The following is a 24,850-nucleotide window of genomic DNA, read 5'->3' as shown; positions in this document are numbered from 1 at the left end:
GGCTTTATTGACCTAAATAGAAAAGTCCAAAAAAGGAACCTCCCTGGGGTTCCTCTTGGAGAAAGGCTCCTGGAGTCCAGACCCTTTGTCCTACAAGTCTCTCCTTCTCTAGTTAACAGGAACCTCTGAAGAAAAGCACTTACAGAATTTTTTCCCATTGTGGTAAAATAGACATAACATAAAATTTACCATTTTAACCATTTTAAGTGTATGATTTAATGGCATTAGTACATTCACAATGTTCTGCAACTATCAACCTATACATTTCCAGAACTTTTTCATCATCCCAAATAGAAACTCTGTACCCATTAAACAATAACCCCCCATTCTCCCCTCCCCCAGCCTCTGGTAACCTCTATCCTACTTCCTGTCTCTATGAGTTTGTCTTGTCTAGGTACCTGGTATAAATGGAATCATACAATATTTGCCCTTTTGTATCTGGCTTATTTTACTTTGCGTAATGTTCTCAAGGTTGTAGCATGCATCAGACTGTCATTCCTTTTTGAGGCTGAATGATATTCTATTGCATGTGTGTACTGTATTTTGTTTATCTGTTCATCAGTTGATGGACATTTGGGTTGTTTCTATCTTTTGGCTATTGTGAATAATGCTACTATGAACACTGGTGTACACGTATTATTTGAGACCCTGCTCTCAATTCTTTTGGAATTGCTGGATCACATGGTAATTCTACAACTATGTTCAACTTTCAGAGGAACACAGCAGCTTTACTATTTTACATTCCCACCAGCAATGCATAAGGGTTCGAATTTCTCCACATCCTCACCAACACTATTTGCCATATTTTAATATTATGTGTATTTTACCACAATAAAAAGAAAGAAACCCATATCCATACCCACTCTCTCTCCATTTCCCCCTCCCCACGGTTCCTGGCAGCCACTTAGTCTACTTTATGTCTCTATGGATCTGCCTATTCTGGACACTTCGTATTTCACATGTTTATTGGCCATTTGGACATCCTCTGTTGTAAAATGTCATTTTTTTGTTCATTTTTAAAATTGGATTGGCTGTTCTTTTTTATTGACTTGCAGTTCTTCATATATTATGGATGCAAGTCCTTTTTGAATAGATTTATTGCAAATATATTCTCCCATTTGTTGGCTTGCTTTTTACTCTCTAAATAGTATTTTTGATTAACAAAATGCCTTCATTCAACATAGTCCCACTGAACTGAACAATTGGTTTTCTTTTAGGGCTCCTGCTTTTGCATCATGTTTCTGAAATCTCTGCCTATCCTTAGATCAAGAAAATACGTTTTTACATTTTCTTCTAAAAGCTTTATTGTTTCACCTTTCACATTTAGATCTACATTCCACCTGGATTTGACTTTTGTGAGGTTGTAGATGGGGTTGTATTCATTTTCTGTTTCTGCAAAACAAATCACCACAAGATTAGCAGGTTAAAACCACCACCACTTACTAGCTCACAGTTCTGTAGATCAGAAGTGAGCTCAGCTGGGTTCTCTCATCAGGGTAGCACAAGGTTGAAATCAAGGCATCAGCTAGGCTAGTTTGTGTCTGGAAGCTCAAGGAAAGCTTCAGATTCTAAGCCCATTCAAGCTGTTGGCAAAATTCAATTCCTTTTAGTTGTAGGACTGAGGTCCCTGTTTCCTCACTGGCTGTCAACTGGGGACTCTGCTACCTAGAAGCCACCTGCTTTCCTTCTCATATGGCCCTCTCCAACTTCAAACTAGCAACAGCACTCTTTCTCAAGCTTCCAAACCCTCCAGTTTTAAGGGCTAATGGGATTAGATCAGGCTCATGTGGATAATCTCCCCATCACAAGGTCAACTTATATAACATAAGAACTGTATGTAACATAACATAATCATGGGAGTAATATGTCATCAGAGTCACAGGTCTTGGAGATTAGGGATTGACATCTCTGTGGGGTCGTTTTAGTAATTCTGCCTACCAAAGGGGTCAAGATTAAGCTTTTTCCAGGTGGATATCTAATTAACCCAGTCTCCTTTCCCACTGCAGAGCTGGCTTTGCCATAAATCAAGAGACTGTATCTGTGTGCATCTGTTACTGGACTCCCCTGTTCCACTGGTCTATTTGTCCTTCTCAGTGCCAAATCCATGCTGACTCGATTTACTGCAACTTTATAATTAGCCTTATAGCTGGAAGTGTAAATCATCTAGCTATGTTCTCCTTCAAGATTGTCTTGCTTAACTGGCCCTTTGCTTTTCCTTAAAAAATGTAAGAATCAACTTATTAAATCCCATCAATAAAACCTGCTTAGATTTCAAATGGGTATATTGTAGGGAAATCTGACACCTTACAACTGAAAGTCTTCTAACCCACAAATACAGTCTATCCTCCATTAATTTAGGACTTTAAAATTTCTCTCACAAATGCTTTGTAGTTTTCTGTGTAGAGGTCTTCCACGTCGTTCTTCAGATTTATTTTTAGGTGTTTTATTTACATTTGTTGATACTATGGTAAATGATATTATTAAAATTTTTTTCATTTTCTGTTTGTTTGTTGCTGGTATATAGGAATACAACTGGTTTTGTTTACTGGTCTTGTATTCAGCAACCCTGCCAAATTTACTTATTAATTCTAACAAATTATCTATAGATTCTTTCAGATTTTCTATGTACACAGTCATGTCATCTGCAAACAATGTCGGTTTTATTTCTTCTTTTCCAATTCTTATCCCTTTTTCGCTCATATTTATATAAGTGAATTATTTGCTATGATTTCTTAAGTTCACAACTGAGTTTCTTTGGAAAAACCAAAATCTTAGAAAATCTCAGTCTTTTTCATATTGTGAATGGTCTTGATACTACAACGAAAAACAGAGCTTCCCCTGATGTCATCCACAGGTCTCCAGTTGCGGCTCTCTGCTGACTCACGGGAAAGCATTTGGTGTCTCCTGCAAGGGCAACCATGGTCCAGGTTGCTGTGGAAACAGGCTGGCCATGTTCCAAAGACACTTAGACCCAGAGAGAGCTGCTCTGAATTCTGGCTGTGGCCTATCAGGGACGCCTGTTCCTGTTCCCTAAGGAGCTGAGAAGATCCCACAGGGAAGTCCCAGAGAGAACACAATGTGATGATTTCACCAAATCCTTATGCCCATATGGCAGGGCAGCGGGGGAGGATTAAATGCCAAGCTACCTCTTCTGCCTGCTGTTCCTGTTTGTGTAGCAATCCAGAAAATCAACCTCACCCACCCAGGTCTGCAAGGTGACACCACTGATGGTCATTATAGGTAGCCACGCAAATGAAGGCCTTTGGAGAAATAGCTGTGGTTAAGGCTCGTGGTAAAGCTGCTCATCCTATGACAACAACTGTGAAATGTCACTTGCAGTAAGGCAATTTGAAGCAAACAGGCTGTGCATTTCAGTGGGGCGGGGGAAACCACTCACAGGACTTCTGAAGCTCTCTGCAATGGCATTGTGAGTTCTATTACTATAACCATAATCCTCCATGTCACAATGCCACCTGGCATGATCTGAAAGGTTCTCTAGGATTTTCATCCTCTCCAACCAGCTGGGTTTTCTTCTTGGACTGAGTGCCTCAGTTCACAGAATAGAGAGCATTGTGTTTGTCCTCAGCCGCAGCTCTGAGCTGGGTGACAAGCATGGGCAGGCTTTAAGATCACGTGCATCTGTACTTTCAATTAATAAGGGACTGAAAACTCTGAATGTGTGGGCCTGTGTTTGTGTGTGCGTGTTTGGTATTATTTGCTATGTAGCATTAATCGTAATAGCCAAAAGATGGAAATAACCCGTGTCCATCAACAGATGAATGGATAAACAAAATGCGGTATAACAGCAATGGAATATTATTCAGGTATAACAATGAATGAAGTACTGATACATGCTACAACGTGGATGAACCTTATAAACATCATGGTAAGCAAAAGCAGCCAGACGCCAAGGTCACAAACTGTATGACCCCATTTACATGAAATGTACATAATAGGCAAATCCAAAGAGACAGAAAGTAGATTAGTGGTTGCCAGGGAATGAAGGAAAGGGGAAACTGGGAGAGACTGCTAGCAGGTATGGGTGTTCCTTTGAGGAGATGGAAATATTCTGGAATTAGATAGTAGCAATAGTTGTACAACATTGTGAATATATTAAAACTACCATATTGTACACTTTTAAAATGGTGAATTTTATGTTTTGTGAATTTTAACTTAATTTAAAAAGTGAATAATTTGCAATGGAGATATTCTTATCTTTAAAAAATCAAATATCAAAATTACTCTCACACCCTGACTCTGAAAAACCTTCTCCTCGACAGCTCAAGGAACTTGGGGGTTGGGGGACGGTGCAGCATTGATGCTGTTTTCCGCATGAGGTAGGCGTAATTAGCCTTTATATAATCACACCTCTGTATGCAGCCATATCCATGGTTACGGGCCCCATCAGTGAACTGCATTCTCTGCTTCAAATTGACTTAATAAAAATGGTGTTGGTGTGTGGAGCTCCACAGTGCCTCACTAGGGCTGTGGGAGTGGCGGGCCCACAACTCTGGCCTCTCCACGTCTGGGGCCACCCAGGAGCCTTGGCCCCAAAGCACAGAACTCCTGCTACCTGCACTGCAAGGCATTTAAGCAGCTGGAGTCTCAGCTTTGTCAATGCAGAGGTGGTTCCCCGTGACCCTCTGAAGGGGTCACTACTCCCCCACCCCCGATTCCAGAACAAGAACAAGAACAAAAGATGAAAAGCTCCCTTCTGTTCAATTAGCTCCTTTTCAAGGATTAGAGCCTGGCTGGCAGGCAGAAAATTCCACACTCCGGTGAAACAAAAGGAAGCCAGAAAGGAGGGCAGATAAAGGGCGCAACAACCTCCCTGCATTCTTCTTTCTGTGTACACAAGTTCTAACTTCCCAAAGTCCCAGTTACATCTCAATGGGCTTAGAGAGGAACCAGGTCTATTACAGCATTGCCTTCACCATGGGATGCAATGGGGGTGGGAGGGGTGATTTCATTTGTAAATGGACAGCAACATGAAAAGTCAATGAAGACCATCATGAGAAAGTCACTTTCTTTTCAACTGTCAACCTCCTGATTCCATCAAGGAGAAAGGCTCTGTTCAGGGCTGCTACCATGGCTCACGCCTCTCATACTTTGTAACAAAGACAATGGAGACTCAGAGCCTTTGGTAGGGAACAGTATCTAAGCTAGAATTTAATTGTTTAATGTCATTGTGTTTATTTTTACTTTTTTATATTAATTTACTATTTATGACAAGTATGGCAAACTTTCCACTTCAGTTAGTGAAATTTATATTACTTTTTAAATAAATTGACTTAAGGTTTAAAAAAAAAAAGTGACTCACTCTAAAGAAAAGTATAGGTGTTCTGCAGATAGGGCAAGAATCACAAAGGTGGTACAAAAATGACAGAAATTTTGGAAGCTTCTTTTTCTTTCTGTCACTTTACTCATGAACACTTCCAGAATGACTCTGTAGCATTCTGTCCTACACATGCTAGCTCCATGGTCCCAATCTTTCCAATTCATTTCTTAGTGACATAACCACACTTGTGAGGATGTAACAGGGTCAGAATCTAAAGAGCAATAAAATACCAAAGGGAAAAAAAAGAAAATGCCAAAGGAGTTCCCATAAACATGCACAATCCTTGCCTGAGGACAGAATCAGTGACTTTGGGAGTGTGGGTGGCCTCGAGGGGAAAGATGCTATCAGAAACCTGAAAGAATTTACTTGGCGATAAGCTAGCACCAATTCTTCAAGAACACTTCAAAAATTCAAGAGTGTCTTTCAATTTATCTGTATGTTTGAAATGTTTCATGATAAAATGTTGAACAACAACAAAAAGGACAAGCAGAGAAGATGACAATATTATGATACTCTTGAAAAGCCAATTGTAAAATTAACTTACCAATAATAGATTCTTATTAGCGCCGAAGGCCACAGGAGAAAGGAGGCTACAAATGCCAGGATTGGGATAGCCAGCGTCCCGCCCGCGATCACAAACATGTTAACCACATCGAGATCCATCCTGCTCCTTAAGGCTGGCTGACACCTGCAGGGGCTGAAGACCACGATGGCATTGAAACTCACTGAAAGTCTGTCTCCAGAGAAAAGGCGAAGAAAAGTGAAGAACCAAGATGAGGGTAAGGACCAGGAGGAAACAAAACTAGGCGAGCGTTTTAAAAAACTAAATAGACATGACAACGAAATGTAATAAGGAATTCTATGAGGATCATGGATTAAAAAAAAAAACAACTATAAAGGACATCGTTGGGACAATTGGGGAAATCTCAGTAAGGACTGGATATTAGATAATATTATTGTATCAGTAATACCATTCTTGAGTTTGATAATAAAATTATGGTTACATGTGTATGTAGGAGAATGCCCTTGTTCTTAGGAGATGCCTGCTGAAGTTTTAAGGGGTGAAATATAACAATATCTGCTACTCACTTTTAAAGGGTCAGGAGAGGGCTGGCCCGTGGCTCACTTGGGAGAGTGTGATGCTGATAACACCAAGGCCATGGGTTCGGATCCCATATAGGGATGGCCGATTAACTCACTGGGTGAGCACAGTGCTGACAACACTAAGTCAAGGGTTAAGATCCCCTTAGCGGTCATCTTTTAAAAAAATAAATAAAAATAAAAAAATAAAGGGTCAGGAGAGAAAAATGAATACGTGTGTGTGTATGTGTGTGTTGGTGGGGGTAGAGAAGAGAAAACAAAGAAAATATGGTGAAATGTTAACCACTGGGGAATCCAGGTGAAGTTTATATGGTATTATCCTTTCAACTTTCCTGTAGGCTTGCAATTTTTAAAAATAAAAAGTAGGAAGGGCAGAGAAACTTAAAGAAATAAATGGAAAAAATATACATGTGCACACGAATGCTTGTATACACATAGAGTATTGCTGGAAGGATGTACAAGAAACTGGGAATAGTGATTGCATCTAAGGCAGGGAGCTAGAGAGCTGGGTGTCAAAGATAGAGAGGTGATTTGCTTTTCACTTTTTAAATCTTTTGAGTTATGTATAATGTAAATGTATATAACCTATTCAAAAATACACAATACACAATAAAAAGTTGGGAAGAGCAGGGAAATAAGCCAAGAAGTTGGTTTTCAGTGTACTTTTTGTCTTCCTAAAGATTTAACAGACACATGTGAAGACTAGAATGTGGGCTCCATGAGGGAGGGGACTTGCTGTCCTCAGCACCAAGACAAAGGGCTGACATATAATAGGCACGTTAGAAATCATGGTTGAATCAGAAGCCCCTGCCCAGTCCTTTCTCATGAGCTCACAACATGGTTCATTCTAGCATAAAATGAAAAATATTTCAAGTCCCATCATCCTCCACAATACAGAAAACAACTCCTGCAAGGACGTGTAAGCTGGGGATGACCCCTGCCTTGATTCCCAGGCACCTGTGTTAAGTGTGCAGGCTTCACCAAACACAAAATAGACTTCTTCATGAAAAAGCACTAACATCTAGCAAATCATGGCTTTCCTTATATTTCCTATGAAATGGAGAGATGTCTCCCATATATCTGCCAACTGATACTTATTTCAATTTAATAACGAATTCACTCACAACCCCAAGCACGAGGGTTAGCAAACTTCTTCTGTAAAGGCCCAGATGATAAATATTGTAGCACTGAGGGCCATAGAGTCTCTGCTGCAACTACTCAATCTGCCACCATGGTGAGAAGGCAGCCATAGATGACATGTAATGAACGGATTGGACTGTGTTCCAATAAAATTTTATTTACAAAAATAGGTTTTAGACTGAATTTTACCTGCAGGCTGTAATTTGCCAACCCTTGATATAGCACATCAGGGCTGTCAAATAGGCAAGGTGGGTGTTTTATCCTCTGTTTTATAAGCTGAGGAAACTGAGGCTCAGAGAGGTTAAGTAAGTTGTCCAAAGTCACCCAGCTGATAGAGTCATGATTACAAAACAGGTTTCTGGCTAAGTCCCACTCCCTGTGCACCAAGCTCCACTTTGTCTCATTTTTTCAAATGTCCTTTCCTAAATCTTTGTAACCTCTTTGCTGTTAGGTACCCAAACTCATCATCCCTAATTTCTCCATGAAGACGTGATGTCTCAATTTAGATGTTTTGTCAAGAGAGTTTGGCCTCACAGTCTAGAGGGAAAGACAAATGCATGTACAGGTGGATTAGATAGTTATTTTCATTGATACCCACACACTCTATTAGGGTATAGTCCCGAGTTTACAGTGATGAAAGCTGCTGCCTTCCTGGGGCATGAGCACTATTTTAGGTTAGGATTCAACTGCCCTCTCAGTTTCTGGACACTTAAGCACTTTTCCCAACACACTTAAATCACTGGCCTGTTCCTCTTTTTACAGCCAGAGCTCCTTGAGGACAATCAATATATGTTCTTTCTCAGGGCCTCGTATAACACTGGACACAAATAAGGTACAAATGAATTAATGAAAAAAACATTACAAAATGTGCTCAATCCGGTTTAATTTGTTTTAGGAACAACCATTTCCAATTATGCTTTAAGAGACCTGACATTTTTTCTCTTCTATTAATTATAAAACTCCCTGGAGCAGTCACCTATTTAATGCCGGGTACAATTCACACTGCCAAAAGACCTCACTTTCAAAGTGTAAGTAAATAAATCACAGAGTGAAGAGACCTTGTACAAATATGTTTGAACATTGTGGATCTTGAAAGAGTTGATGACGATGGGAAATGTCAGTTCCAAGAAGACTTTTTCACATCACACACAGTCCTAAGAAACTGCTGGGGTCCACTGTGAATTCTAATTCCTGAGCAGCAGGAAGTTAATTACATGATGTTCCTTCAGACTAGGAATTAGAACATTTTATGCCCAAAGCCATATATATCACAGACTCTGACACTGGAGATGTAGCCCTGAACTGAAGGTATGATCATCAAAAAGAAACCTTACTGATTTATCAGTGTCTGCCATGGATGTCACAGTTAGTTTCAGGGAAGGTTTCATCTGGCTGCATCTTCTATTTAGAGGCAGAATTAAGTCTTCGGTAAGGAGCTTTCATAGCGCATGATCAGTTTAGTAAGGCTTGGACCTATTACAGAGAACCCTGCACATTTTTCCTGACAAGGTCAAATAGTGCCAGGCACTAGATGAAGAAACAGCAATGCTTTCTCAGTTTTCTATACAAAGAGGACATAATTATTCCTGTCTCTGCAATATCCTTCATTTTACAAGGGACTTGCCTCAGCTTTCCTTTAAAAAAGACAGCTCCTGTCCTACTTGTGTTTATTTATAGAATACTCTATATACCCAGGGGGGAAGCTGGAAACAAAAAAATCTGAAGCCTTGTGAACAAAGCAACACCAATGACCGAAAATAGGAATATCAACTATGGGGTGTAACACGGAGTTTCCCAAAACATGGGGTCCATGCAACTGATAGTTTACAAGATGACTTTAGGGAGTAGAAGAATATTAAGTAATGCTTTAGGGGGTGCACACCATTAGGTAACACTGATATACATACCAAGAAAGTCATCTCTTTTCAGTTCTTTTTCAGTCCTGCTTAGGTCAAAGAGAAACTCTCAGTATGGTGTTAAACAGCTCTCTAACCCTTGGGCCTCTTGCAGGCAACAGTATCTAGCCAGTTAATAACATTGTTTATTTTCATTTATTTTTATGATACTTTCAGTTTATGGTAGGGATGAAAATTAATTTTAAAAATAAGTCTAAATTGATCTCCTGACCACAACTTCGTTTATGTTTGGTGACATGGAACTTAGCAGGGGGAACTCCATTTTGATTTTTAGTCCAGTCTTTTGGGGCCTAATGCAGGAACTTAGCCCAAAAGAATAGCCTCAGCCAAGCCCAGCCACAACCAGGCATGCTGCTGCTGGGGTCCTGAGGTATGGAGCCAGGGGAAGCCCAACCCAGCTGCAACCAGGCACACCACCACCACCCCAGGGCCCTGCTGGGGTCCTGAGGTATGGAGTTGGGAGAAGACGAACCCAGCTGCAACCAAGTAAAGAGCACACCAAAAACACCATTTCCATGCAGTTAGCCCACAATAGGCACCACAATTGCCACGGCTGCTGCAAAAGCGGCTAGTTTCCATAGCATTAGGCACAGCCACTGCACAGATGGCACACCAGACACTCGACCTCACTGACACAAGGACAGTCACCAGCAGAGACCAAAAGAAAAAGAGAGGTCTTGTCTCTCCACAAAGCACACTCCAGAGTAATAGAAGAAGCATATGCTATATGAAATAGCTGGGGGACCTGAACACACCTGTCTCAGTACTAGACAGATTATCTAAGCAACAAATCAACAGAGAAACAATCTATCAGAAGGAGAGAACAGATCTATGGTTATTAGAGCGGGGAGAGGGACGGGGAGAGATTGATAAGGGGCATAAAGTATAAGTATGATTTGTAATAATGAATATGCTAATAAAAATAAATTTAAAATAAAAGAAATCAATTTAAAGAAAAATGCTAAGTAGGCAATACGTGGAGTTGCCAAAAATTGTGATGGTGGTATGGGATGGCTGCCACTGAAGGGCAGATTCGTGGGATGGTGGGCACTGGGCTGGGGGGTTGGGACATCCAGCTGGCTCTCTCCAAACTGGGCTCTTCAGCTGGGAGACCTTGGTTCCTTCATCTACTCAACAAGAACATTCAAATAAATCATTTCTTCTACTCTTTCCTACTTTAATAACTTAAAACATTTCTGAAATTATGCCAGACAATTTAGTTTCCCCCATAATAACCCTGTTCCCTGTCATATTTTCCAGAACCTAAAACAGTATCTGACAAATATCTGGTGTTTGATAATGTTTATTGCTTGCCTGAATAAACTGAAAAAGAAAAACACACTCATTTTACATATCTGTTGTGTACAGTGAGGCACCCCAGGGTTAAAGGGGGTGATTTCAATGGCCCTGCTGCAGTGTGGAGCAAGGTAACATCAGGAAGGAGTGCTGGCACCAGGGAGGGCAACACACTCCCATGACCCAGGCCGGAGCTTGGCACTCAGTCTCCTCTGCCACTTGTTAACACCCAAGCCATGCATTCGTGGGCCTTTACCTCTGCACAAAGGGCAAGGATTAATTGGATAGGGGATACATTAGTGGGTCCAGATAAACATTGCATCAAGGAAATCGAGTTTAATCTGGGGTTAGGAGTAGGGCACAACGCTTCACAATTCTCCTTTAATGTTCTCACTGATTTTGAAAACTGAGGATCTTGAGTTCCAATACTTTACTCTTCAGGGTATAAAGCAAAATCCAAGAATAAATAGCATGTAAAACACTTTCATAGAATCTTGACTTTCTTCTAGGCATCTACCTACATTCCATCAAATTTGACACACTCCAGTCCTGGTCCCTCCAAAATAAAGATGATTATCATACTAACAACAGCAACAACAGTGATGAGCATGACCACCCCCACCATAACCAAAGCCATAAAAGCGATGGCCACCATCTACTGAGTAACTCTAGGCCAGGTCACCTCTAGGCAGCTCATACGCATCTTCTCATTTTATCTCTCACAACATTATGAAATAGGAAGCATTTCCCCATTTTAAAAATAGAAAAACTGAAGCTAGAAGAAGTTAATAAACATGCCCGAGGTCACCGTCTGGTAAGTGGCATGACCTGAATTTCAACGTAATCCTATAGGTCTCCCCAGTTCTTGCCACCTTTGCCATCTCTCGATGCTTTCTGTAGTGGATATTAATGTGTATCAGTTACACACAGGCACAGAGTTCAATGTCCCCATTTACATTTTTTGCACTTCTTTAGAACTGTTTTAACAGCAAGTTACATGTTAACAACTTTATAAGTCACCAGTTGGTTTATTACCTTATTCCGGCTGGTGTATTTTTAAAACTATCCAGGGCTGCTTGTAATTATTTTTCTTTAACTCTACAATATGAAAATTCTTCCCATAATGTTTCCTTTCTACAAATTTCTTTCCACAACTAGGAAGACACTACGTTCTTGAAATCTGAGTGTAATACCCTAGCTGTTAAATAGTGCTGCATCTACCCTCCAATAATCTCTGAAACTAGGTTCTTGTAAAAAGAAACTGATTCCTGGAAACTATCACTAATGATCAATGGCTACAAAAGACACACAGAAGAAAAGATTCTCTTGTGTGGAATCTCATTCAGGATGAATGAGACAGAATAATTTGAGAAATGGGCCATTTTAACTCCTTGTCATATATATCTTCTCCATCACAGAGGAAAATCACACTGAAATTTCCAAGTAAGCAGTTAAGCTCGTCCGGCCATCACTGCAAGCGTGGCACAGTCCCCAAGATCACTGTCCAGGAGGAGCTCACCTCTGCTGTCCTGGCCATAGTGTCCCCCTCACTCTGGCTGAGCCCATTCCTTCTCTGCACTTCGCAGCTCCAGCAGCCCAGCTGTTGAACCAAGTCATGGCTGTGGGCACACCTAGCGTGAGTCCCACGATACTCTCCTCATTCTGTCCCCTGCATATTCCCATGATGCCTCTTCACTCTCTCCTCGCCACCATCCTCTACCACTCCCTCCTGCAGGGGATATGAAAATCAATATACCTAACAGGACCTCCTTCCAGACTTTTCCAATAGCCTGCTAACCATCCCCATGACCCAAAGGCCCTGCACTGCTGTCCCATTTCTCCTGACCCATTGATTTCTGCTGACAGTATGCCTACTAGTCTAGCCTCCCAGACACCAATGTATCTTTCACTCTTCCCACCTGCTCACTAGTCTTGTTACACAATGGTGGAGAGGGACCAGCACAGGAGTCAATGTGTTCAAGTCTAGACCAAGTGTGCCGTCTGATACATGGTGATTTAAATTTAAATTAATTAAAACTAAAGAAAATTCAAAATTCTGTTTTTCGGTCACATCAGGGACATTTCAAGTGCTCAACAGTCACATGCATATAGGAACTACCACACTGGACAGCACAGCTTTATGGGGTTTATACTCCTGAAAGCCTTTTGTAACCAATCCCTTAGGCCAGTTTGGTTTAACATTTACTAGGAACGTTGGGTGGGAAGAAAACTTTCTACCAGGTGTGGGACTTTGTATGAATCAGACCATAGCTCCCTCAGCCACCGCACTGGGTCCAGGTCCTCATTTCCTCTTGCTCCCATTTCTGTAAAGGCTGCTCTTTCACCCCATAGTCCTTTCACCACCTGTTGGAGGAATCTTCTCAGTTCACATCAGGAATTAAGCCGCACTAGTCTAATGTCCACCAAATAAAATGTGAACTCTGACCACTCCATATAGTCCCAACTCAACTTTCTGGTCCTGATTCCCACGTCTGCATCCCAAGTAACCATCTCCCTGCCCTCATGCAAGCCCTGCAGAGCCTCATGCTCTGTCTTTCCTCATGCTGTCCCCTTCACATGGAGCACTTTCACATCCCATCTGCCCAATGAACTACTCTCTGCCTTCAGGGCCGGCTCAAGTGTCACATTCCCCAGGAAAGCATCGTAGTCTTTGTAGGCCCATAACTCTCTAGACTCCCTGCAAACTCAGAGACCTGTTCCTGGTACAATCTTTCAGAATTGTTTGTAAGGGGCTTTTGGGGTACATATTGGAGCTATGAAAACCTTTGAAAAGGTACCCAAACCCTTCCCACTGGACCTACTGAACCAGAGAAGTCCCCCACCACAGGTTGGCTTGCAGAGGGGATGGTAGAGAGCTTACAGAGGCCAGCCCAGTCTTGTTAAGGGATGCCTTCTTTGGGGTAAACTATGGTGTTAAAAAATCCATACTCACTCTTCAAAGAGCACAGCCTTCTTTCCCAACTGCTACTGGTTCTGGCAGAAGCTGAAAATGGGATTCTGCAATCACAAGAAATAAGATGACAAAGCATTAAATCATATTAGGGAATATGAATGAAGTGCTAACAGCTGGCCCAACTGCTGGCTTGGGCAGAGGTAGAGCACTCTCCTTCTAAGCACAGGCAAAGTACAATTATCCTGTGGCTTTTATAATCTGCCTCTTGTTCAGGTCACCTCCCCCGACTAAGCAAACATGCACAAAGGGCAGGGCATCTCAAATAAAGAGCCAGGCCTAAGAAGGGTTGAAGAAGGTCACAGAGGAAATCTGGCGAAAGGTCAAGCATGAATGTGCTACATGACAGCCAGGCTGCACAGGTGAGAAACACAACAAGGGGGGACAGGCATGCTCTGCCGACATGGGGTTCTGGGGACCATAAACCTAACTAAGAACCTCAAAGAAAGCTATAAAGCTCTCCTTCTGCATCCGGGATTAGGGTCTACCTAAACGTATTCAGAAAGGAAGGGAAGAGAGGCAGCACCCCATGGGCAGACGAGGATAACACTGCTACTAGACTGATGAGCGAACAGGGGCTGTGCTGCTCAAAAACAGGGCTGAGCCAAGGCAGAGAGGTACTGGAAAAGGCCTGGCACAGGAGAGTGAGGACATGGGCAAAGAAAATGTAATCAACAAAACCCCTGAATTGTTTCAGATGGGTCAAAGAGTTAAACATAAAAAAGAAAACCAGGAAAGTTCTAGGAAAAAACATAACTCTGTTTTAAAATATCTCCATGGGTAAGGGTTTTCTAAGTAAGATATAAAACCCAGAGGCCATAAAAAAAACGGAATAATAAGTTGATTGCATAAAAATGTTTTTAAATGTCCACATGGAAAGAGATATCATAAACAAGATTAAAATGTATCGGTACATTTCAGAGGCAACAGATTAATTTCCTAATGTATAAATGGTTCCTACAAATCGAGAAAAAGAATGACAAAATCTAGTAAAAAAATGAGCAAATGACCCAAAGAGAAAATTTACCAGAAAGGAAATACAAATGATTCTTAGACATATAAAAAGACGCTCAGTCTCATTTACAGTAAGATATGCAAATCACATCTACAGGGTGATGGTGAGCTTTATTGATCAAACTGGCACAGAACAAAAAGTTTAATAACAGACTGATGCTGAGGCTATGGAGAAATAGATGCTGTCACATAATGTACCAATTTACATTCTCATCAAGAAACTCTACAGATGGCAATTTGGCAAAATCTGTGGGTATGTAAGATGCACATACCCTTGACCTAACAATCTTGTTTTCTTCTTCTAGGAATTTATCCATGTTTATATCTGAACATGTGTGAAAACATGTTCAGATATAAACATCTGTGCATGGTTATTTACAACAATATTATTTATAATGGCAAAAGATTGGAAATAGTTTACATGCCCACTTATAGGGGACCTGTCAAGTAAACGATGGCATAGCTTTACAAAGGAATATTATGGATAGCCATTAAATACAAATTAAAATTAAATTTAAGTCATTAAAATAATGAGGTGGTCTTATTTGTTCCTATGGGTAATGACTTCCAAGGCATATTGTTAACTCAAAAAAGCAAGGAACAGAAGGAAGTGGATAGAATAACACCTCTTGCATTAAAAAAGAGAGAATGAGGGAGAAAATATATACATTACGCTTATATGTGTGTGAAATGTTTCTGGATGGATACACAATGGCTGGCACTGGGAAGGGAAACGGGGGGTGCTGGGGGAGAGACAACGGGGGACTTTTCACTGATACCCTTTCGTACCTTTTGAATTGCTATCATGTGTATCTATAAAGTTTTTTCTACTTAATTAAACAATATAATATAAACTTCTCAAATAAAACTGTCCTGTGCTGTCCATACAGTAGCCACTAGCCACATGTGGTTGTATACATTTAAATTTAAATTAATTAAAATGAAATAAAATTTAAAATTCAGTTCCTCGGCTGCACTACCTACATTTCAAGTGCTCAGTAGCCACATGTGGCTTGTGGCTACCATATTGGACAGTGAAAATGAACACGATTTTCTTATCACAAAAAGTTCTATTGGCTAGTCCTATACTCTGTACTAGTTTAAAAGGCCCAGCAGAGACAGCCACACCTTACTTATTTCTCATAATGAAGGAAGAAATACAAATGTAAATGTGTTAGGATGAAAATCCCTCCATCTCCACATGCCGGCTGGGTGGCCTGGCTGCCTACCCAAGTTAACATTCAACGATTGGGGGGACACTTGCCCATGTGACTATCCAAAGGTTAAGTCTACTTGGCAGAAAATTAATCCTTAAGGTGCAAAGTCCAGCACTCTAAGATAGAAGATGACGGAAATTTATCATCCTGGAAGCACACAGCCATCCATAAACCATAAGTTCATTATCTCCTTTGTAGGAGATGGGGGGTTCACTCTGTCCCACTTTGTACCAAAGCATTAGCAACTGGCTCCTCTCAGAGGTCCTTGTTCAGGAGCCCAGAGCCCCCTCCCTGTTTCTGCCACTTGGGTAGCACTGTGGTCAAGAGAACTGAGACCAGCCAGGCCGGTCCTGTGGGTGGAGGATCAGAGAGAACCAGAAAGTCTTGCTACCCAATCCTCTGGAGAAGTGACAGCCAGAGGAGGGACAGGCAGACAGAGTACTCTGGGGCTAGTTGGAAGGCTGGAGGCTTGTATATCCTCCAGCACAGCTTTTAAAAAATCATATTGGCCAAGAAGCAAGGCAGTGAAACACATAGCACACGTCCTGACCTGGCCTAGCACCTTGCAGACATCAGACTCTTGGGTCAAGATGTGGGCTGTGGTGATGGTCTGAAATAACCGCCTGCTTGAAATCATGTTTAAAACAAGATGACCCCACAGAAATATGAACCACTTTTCTGCTGGATAAAGCAGGAGCCAAAACCACTTGACCTTTTATCTCCAAGGACCCTAAAGTCTTCAGGCCCTAGGGGAGACCACAATAAGCTTTTATTCAAAATTAGTTATTCTGAATTAGTGCAAATACATGTGCAGTCATCATCTGGGGTCACCCCTCAAAGTAAAGTGCTAGAAAGACATCACATAAACAACTATTTTCCACACGACTGAAAGGAATAAAAATAGTCCTCTAATGGGTGTGCTATAGCAGAGACCTAAAATAGAACCGTGGCACCCAGAAACATTCTCCCGTTGCCCAAACCTGCACTCCTAAATGAAAGGAAAAGCAAGGAGTTTAAAGAGGGTTTTGTCATTTCTAGAGGAGGTAAATTTGGTCCACGGTATTTTCTAACTGCGGGAACGGAGCCAGTGTTAAACAAAAAAGAAGCCCTGTTAATAAATAGCTGGCAGGTTTAACAGGATAAGACTTTTGGTTCCTAACACAAAGTCTAGCACTCAGGGTCCTTTGTGAGTTGGACCCACCTTCTTTCTAGCCATAATCTTCTCCCCAGAGGAGATCTTAGTAACCCAGGAAAATGAGCACCAGAAAAAAGGGACATGTAAAGCCACACCCAAAATTTCATAGTTAAGAGTGAAACACAGTTTTGTTTGGAACTTTATCCAAATAAAACAAAAATCAAAATCTGTCTATTTAAAAAGCAATAGTAAGCACTAAACAAAATTTAGGCTATAATTACAGTCCTGTGCTAATTCTTAGGACAAAGGATAAATCTCATGTTAATTGTTTTATAATATATAAGTCCTTCTAATTAACATTTGGTCATCATGGCACTATCATAAAGACATGACATCTCACATCTATGGCTTCATTGGTTTCTCAAGGGCCTCTCAATTCTTTGATTTTCAAGTCTCTCTCCCTAAAGGGGTGTTCATCCCTTCTCTTCATCAGTTGCTGACAGGTCTTATATTGCCAGATCCCATACTGCCTTGACATGTCGTTCATTCATTTCTCCAACACCACTTGCTTTGATTCCACCAAATCCTGCCTCTCTTGCAAGAGTAGCAGTTTTACTTTCCACTGTTTTTCTTGTATTTGCCAAACATCCTACAACCTGGGAGAGATAGATGAACAAGCTATGGGCACTCCTGGAGCCTGGCTGGCTACCAGGGTTGAAAACAGAGGGAGGGATGATGGAGCGGTGGCAAGTCTATGAATGCATATTTTCCTGTCACGATGACGCCTGCTTCCCATCTACAACCCAGGAACTGTGAGGAATCAGATACTAGATACACTAATAATCTGACCTTCTCGTGACTGGACCTGAATTGGCTTTCCCTTTTTCTCCATTTTCCCTAATCTTTCTATCTGCAAGACGCCTCTCCCTACCCCCATCTCCTCCTTTAAAACCCCTTTTGGCACAGCTATAAGTTATCTTCTTCATTAACCTTTCCTCTGCCCCCGGTACATCCTGCATCCACATTCTGGAGTAATTCATGTGAGCGCTTCCGTTTCAAGGCATCTGTGATCCGCACCTCATGGTGAGAACATGGGCTGCATCCTCTGCTAGGCAGCAAGCTCCTCGAGGACAAGTCTGACCATATCTTTGCATCTGTGCACAGCACTTAGCATCCACCATGCCTTGCACTTGGCCGGCACTTGGTAAATACCAAACGATAAGCTGGAAAGTCAAAATACAACAACTGCTCAGACTGAGAAGCAGCAAGTCCTTAGGTGGAGAAGTCATGAATCAACAGAGCTGTCCCACCAGTGTCAATGCAGGCCATGGCTTCATTCTCGTCATTATGGCCACCCACAGAATGAACATTCCTCATGAGAACAGTATCATTTTAGAGGATTCAGTCTAGTCAGACAGCTGTGACCCAGAGGTTACACAAGCTGCCAAATGTCACAGAGCTTTCTCTTTCTCTCTGCTCCAACCCACCAGTGGCTCACAGCATGACAGGATAAGTCAGTTAAGATTTGGTGCTTATCTATCTCTCAACTGTCATCTTCTGTCACCACCGCCCCCTCCCACCCCCCACACACACTCTTTCCCCGAATGCTCTGAATGCTCTGCAATTTCCAATTCCCAGATATGTCATGCTCTCCCACACTTCCAGGGCTTTGGCACATGTATTTCCCTCTCCCTGGCACACCTATTCTCCCTCTTGCCTGGTGAGCTCCAGCTCATCCTACAAATCTTGGCTATAAAAGCATTACCCCTAACTGTAAATGCTCCTCTGAGGGTTTGATTTTGCAGTTCAATAATTTCAAATCTCTGCTCTGCCATGTGAGCTTGGCAAGTTACAACCTCTTAGAACCTCACTGTGGGGACAAAATGAGATGATACAAAGAAACTGTTCAACACAGTGACTGGCAGATACTAAGTGCTCACTCTGCACAGCCGGGAAGATCTTTCCTGACCTATCTGCCATGCAGAGTTAGGCAGCCTTGCCACTGCCCGGGGTCTTTTCACATGTTTGAGCAGTCTGTAGGCAGGGTCTCACGCTTTACACTCTCAGAGTCTAGCTATAGCTCAGTCCCCAAACTTCATCACATTGTAAGGTTGGAATCCTATTCTAGGTATATCACAAGGCAAGTACCCAAAGCCAACAGCCAAATAGCCACAGCCTCTGGAAAACTGCCTAGGAGCAAAGGCTGCTGTTATTTTAGATAATTACTTAACAAGAAGAGGATCCCAGGATGCAGCAGGGCAAGAACCTCTGCCCACACCTTCCTGCATGCTGTCCTGCTCCCCTGAATCAGCAGTTTCACTGGTGCGGCACTGGAGTGCATCGCAGGAGCCTAGGACAAACCCCAAACACATGCAACCACAGGCAGCAACATGGAATCGGGAAGCCTGGAATACAATCCAGAGGGTTTCTCAAGGTCTGGTTTAGGAGAACACCTTGATCTTCTTTGAAGAGGCAACTACATCCAAGGTCAGAAAATACTTTAATATTGTGAAAATCATGTTCAGATCAGGGTTTCTCAACCGTGGCACAAGTGACATTGGGGGCCATATAATTCTTTGTTGTGGGGACCGTCCTGTGCCTTGTAGGATGTGTAGCAGCAGCCTTGGTCTCTACCCACTGGATGCTACCCACAAGTTGTGACAACCAAAACTGTCTCCAGATGCTGAAAAATTTCCCCTGGGGGACCAAGCTGCCCCTAGCTGAGAATTCTAGAGGAAGTGAGCCCACTCAACTGTAACCCTTGTCTTATTACTGTGATAAATCAATAAGGAACATTTTAAGCCACCCACTCAATCTACTTTGAAACACTCTCTTCCAGTCCTCAGGGAGTTTTGTTTGTCTAAGTTCACAGTTTTGAAGGCAGTTGTTCTCACCTCTGGCTGCCCATTTAGTATCCCCCAGGGAGCTTTTAAAAAAAAATACTTCCTGGGCCCAAACGCTGGAGATTCAGAGTCAACAGGTCTGGGGCATTTTTTTAAGTTCCCTAGGGGGTTCTAACTTGAAGTTAGGGTGAAGAACCCCTGCCCTGAGACATTTCATTGGATTCCACCTTCACCCCCATCCTCTGACTCAGGCAGCGTGAAAAGCCAGCGAATCAAGACAGCCGAAAGTAACTTCCCCATTCTTGACAAGGGAAGATCCTCTGCATACTCCTTTCTTGGCCTGCAGATGACAGAAAGAATGGAACTTAAGCGGCTTTCCCATGGCCTTACTGATCTAAACAGTGCTGTGCACAGAGCTTTCTATAAAGGTGGAAATGTTCTCTATCTGCTCTGACCATCCAACACAGTAGCTGCTGGCCATGTATGGCTATTGAGCACTTGAAATGTGAAGAACTGAATGCTGAATTTTATTTAATTTGAATTAATTTGAATTCAAATAGCCAGGTGTGGCTAGTCATCACCATACTGGAAAGCACAAAATGTATTTTTTTGTCTCTACGGAGTCACAGAAATTAAGAAAAGTCATAGCCTGCTAAATTCTACAGAACTGTGAAATTTACAAAAACTTGTATCTTAAAATATCTAAACTCAACAGACTTTAAATTACCAAATCAGATCCTAATTTATTCTAATTAAGACTCAATGTAGGAGAAATTTTTTTTTTTTTTTTCGTGACCGGCACTCAACCAGTGAGTGCACCGGCCATTCCCATATAGGATCCGAACCCGCGGCAGGAGCGTCGCCTCGCTCCCAGCGCCGCACTCTCCTGAGTGCGCCACGGGCTCGGCCCTGTAGGAGAAATTTTTAAATAAAATTTTTTCAATTTACAGAGCTAGCTTCCTGGCATATTCCAAACACTTTGAGGGGAACATCCCTGCCCTTTTTCTTTTGAACACTCATCACTGTAATAATTGATCTAGTCACCAAAAGAACCAAAAGTTTGGTAAAGAACATGATATAGAGAAGCTGATTTCCACTCTTAGCTGCTTGCTAGCCTATTAGGAAAAACCCTTTTCTTTCCTCCAAACCCAAAGATAAACTGATTCTAACCTCTTGCCCTCAGTTTGGCCTGAACCAACATACACTACAAACCAAGGTCACCTCTAAGGACAAGTTTGTTCTCATTATCAAGTTTCATAATTACTTCCAATTACACAACCTGCATTCCCACATTCATTCTAGGTATGTGGATCCTCACAGAACTCAAATCTCATACATTTTAACAGCTTAAAAACACAAGGGCAATTCTGTCTCTTACTGCAGAGGCAAAGGATGCTTTAGAGTTTAAGAAAGGCTCACAAGCCTTTCTGAGCACAAAAATACCTCTACTTGGCCCGAATTCCCATTGCCCACTGATAAGCAGAAGTCAATGTGAGCCATTTAATCATTTCATATTTCTCCAGTAGTTCATAGTAGTGGTCAACTATCACTCACTCTTCACAATAACAGCTGGTGGTTACATATGCCGGACTCTACACTTTTTTCTACCTAAGGATTACCGCTGCCCTCTGAAGCAGGTGCTATTACCAGAAGCAGATGCTATTACCAGAGAGGCTAGGTAACTTGCCTGTAGCTACAGACAGCAAGTAACTGGTAGAAGTGTGATTTGTACCCAAGTCTGTCTGATTTTCTGGTGGGAATTCTTTGGGTTATGAACAAAAACAAACAAGCAGTTACAATGTTAGGTACCAGCCTGAGCCATTCTCCCTGTGATCAGGCTGCAGCGCAATGAGGGAGTCTTGGGTTGCAGGGTTTGGAAATCCTGAGCCTATTTTTACTTCAGAAACCACAACATCCCCATGGACCTCTCACTCTGTCCTACAGCTTAATCAGGCAGGTGGAAAGAGGGGCCTTGGGGAGCATTTCTAGTCCTGCCAACACAACTTCACCCAAGAGAACAAGACAGACACATGCAATAGAACTTTCCAAATGCCGCCACGTGGGTGGGATCCCAGCAACAGGGTCCTAGGGGTGAAAAGAAAGGCTTTCAGTTGAGGGCAGGGGAGACATAAGAAGAGTGTGTTCCTGGAGAGAGCAGCTGAGCTGGACACTAGGGGAGGTAAGATTTAGACATCAGAGATTCCAGGGAGGACATCCCCAGAAGAGGAAACAGCCTAAGTAAAGGCAGCAGTGGGGAAGAAGTATGTTCACTTGCAAAGGCAGCTGTGCGTGTAGGTGTAGGGGTGTGTGTGTGTGTGTGTGTGTGTGTGCGCGCGCGCGCGTGTGTGTGTGTGTCAGGACGCACAGTGGGGAAGGAGCCTAAACTAATGGACAGCAGAGGGAGCCGTGTGTGTGTGTGTGTGTGTGTGTGTGTGTGTGTGTGTGTGTGTGTGTGTGTGTGTGTGTGTGTCAGGACGCACAGTGGGGAAGGTGCCTAAACTAATGGACAGCAGAGGGAGCCAGGAAGTGCCCAATGAGCCATCCCAGGACCCATTTTGCATCGCACCCCTGGCACTTTCTAGCTCAAGCAATTCCCTTCTCCTCTCTGGGCCTCAGTTTCCTGAGGAGGGAACTGAGGACCCCTTGTTGGTCTGAGAACTTAATTGTAGAAAAAACTTAATTGTAAAAACACTGGTTATTAACTTCTCTTATTTCTAGTTTCCTACATTATAAGAATGTTGTTGATAAGAACTTATTACTTAAAATGGGATAAAAAGTCTAGTGATTCAGAGTGAGGGAACTGAGGTCAGACTCACTGTGTCCTGGGAAGGGACCACCTCCTCCAGCCTCACATTCCTCCTCTGAGAAATGGGCACAACAGTGATACCTACCTCATGAGGCAGTTGGAGGGAGAAATGGCCAGTAATCTTTTTAAGGGGCTTAGGAAAGGGCCTGCCACCCTGTACTTGCTTAGTCTATGTACGCTATTATTAATTGTCAACTATTTTCAGCTCCCAGCCAGGTGGAGCCAAACTTAAGGGATTTCTGAGCAAGTGAAGGGGTGAGGTAAATGCTGGCCTCCAGGTCCCTGCTGTGGCAGGACCCTCCTCCATTTCCTCTTAACCCCCGAGCTCTGGGGGCATAAAAGGGTTCAAACTACATATTCCCCGATGCGCGGCCTCTAGACCCTCTGGCACCCTCTTCCTCCCCGCACGCCTCACTGTCAGCTCGGCCTCCTCCACCGTCTGCACACGCTCTGCCCCAAGCCGGCCTTACACAACCCGCATTTCCAGGCAGCCGGGAAGCCTGCGTGGGCGACGTAGGCGGGGATGCCCAGTTCCCCCGCGGGCACCGCGCTGTCCGGTGGTTGGACCAGCATCCTGACTCAAGGGTTTGGGGGAGGAGGCGCACAGGCGAGAGAATTGGGGCAGGCTGAGATAAGGGAGCTGAAAGGCTGCTGGAGGGAGATATTAGCGGGGAGAGATCTCGCGGGGTGCAGGCGCCGGGGACGATGCGGGGGAGGTGACATGAAGCGTGATGTCGTCTGGGAGGGCGAGCTGCAGCCCTTCTCCAGGAAACGGGAGTGCAGGAGCCCCCAGACCACCCAGGCAACTGGGAGGGGAGCACAGGGGCTGGTGCGGGCGCGGGGGGTGCGGAGGCGGAGCAAAACGGGGTTGCAGGTCCCCAGCCCTCCCGAATCCTGTCCCCGGGCTTAAGGAGGCTGGGAGCCGGGCCAGGGAAGTGGGGGGACCGGGGTTTGGGCATCTCAGACCCATCCAGGCACAGGAAGGGACGGCTGGTGCCGGAGCGGGAAGACTGAGCAGAAAGGGAGGCTCAGGTCCCAGGACCAGTCTTCAGCCGGTGCCGCTTGTCGAGCAGGACCGGCAGCCCGGACTCGAGAAGTGAAGGGTCGGGCATGGGGCCATCGGGGGTGCCCCGGACCCCCCTCCGAGGTGCACATCACCCCGCCCCGCCTCCGCTCACCTGTGCGGTCTCAGCCGCCGGGGTCCAGCCGCCCGACCCCGACCCCGGGCCTCGGCTCCCAGCCCGCGGCTCCGCGCGGCCGCAGCGCCAGTGGCCGCGCAGCTCTCAGCGCCGGCGCCCCGCCCGGCTCGACTCCTTAAAGGTGCAGCGCGCCGGCCCGCGTCCTCCGACAGAAAAGCCGGCCCCCACCCGCCCCGCACCCGGCCCCCCCGCGCTGTCTCCAGGCCTCCACATTCTGTTTGGGGGACCCCGAGGCGCTAACCCCCAGCTCCTCCGCGTTCCGGCTCACAGCGTTAAACCCGGATGTAAAGTTAGTATCCTACGCAACCCGACCCCAGCAACCTGTCTCCAAGAACCCAAGGGCCAAGGTCGGAGCACGAGCTCCTACTGCGTTCTGGGTCGCCGCCCCTGCACGCAGAGAGCTCACAGTGGGGCTAGGTGTTAGGGGAGGGCATTGGAACCCCAGGAGCCACAATTCCACAGTACAGGCCAGAATTCACTGGGGCATTGTTCCATTTACTGAGCACCTACTGTGTGCCTGGCGCTGCTGTGCATTGCATCCACCGAAATGACTCAGGCGGTATCTGCCCCGAAAGGGCTGGAGGAGAAAGAGCGGGACAGACACGGGTTCACAGGCAAGCAAAGCAACACTACTTTACATCGGTTGTCTCATTTAATACTATGAGGGGAGGCACTGTGGTTGGCTTCCTTTCTCAGAAGAAACCAGGGCTCAGAGAGGTGAGGGGCTAGCCCAGGGGTCATCCTGTAAAGGACAGAACTGGGAATTCCAACCCAGGAAAATCTGACTCCAAAGCTATGGGGGGAAATGGGCAACTGGAGAGGACTTCAGCCCCCACTGGTTAAATCCCCACTATGGTCATTTCTTCCTTTTAGG

The 24,850-nt window shown here is 43.9% G+C and overlaps 1 protein-coding gene across 3 annotated transcripts in view; it reads right to left on the bottom strand.

The window, feature by feature from the left end:
- ABHD6 (abhydrolase domain containing 6, acylglycerol lipase) overlaps positions 1-24,058 on the bottom strand; it is a 43,718-nt gene extending 19,660 nt beyond the window's left edge. The window contains exons 1-4 of one of the 3 annotated variants that reach the window (XM_063114866.1): positions 23,956-24,058; positions 22,000-22,056; positions 13,745-13,809; positions 5,883-6,035 (exon numbers count right to left, since the gene is read on the bottom strand). In XM_063114866.1, coding sequence (XP_062970936.1) covers positions 5,883-6,001 — 119 coding nt within the window. In that variant the 5' untranslated portion in view covers positions 6,002-6,035; positions 13,745-13,809; positions 22,000-22,056; positions 23,956-24,058. Of the gene's footprint in view, positions 1-5,882; positions 6,072-13,744; positions 13,810-21,999; positions 22,057-23,955 lie in introns of all 3 variants that reach the window. The other 2 variants (XM_063114864.1, XM_063114865.1) reach the window with 2 other exon arrangements.
- Positions 24,059-24,850: the final 792 nt, after the last annotated feature.

Source organism: Cynocephalus volans, chromosome 11 (genome assembly GCF_027409185.1).
Source record: "Cynocephalus volans isolate mCynVol1 chromosome 11, mCynVol1.pri, whole genome shotgun sequence".
NCBI lineage: Eukaryota > Metazoa > Chordata > Mammalia > Dermoptera > Cynocephalidae > Cynocephalus > Cynocephalus volans.
This window is presented reverse-complemented; position numbering and strand designations above follow the sequence as displayed.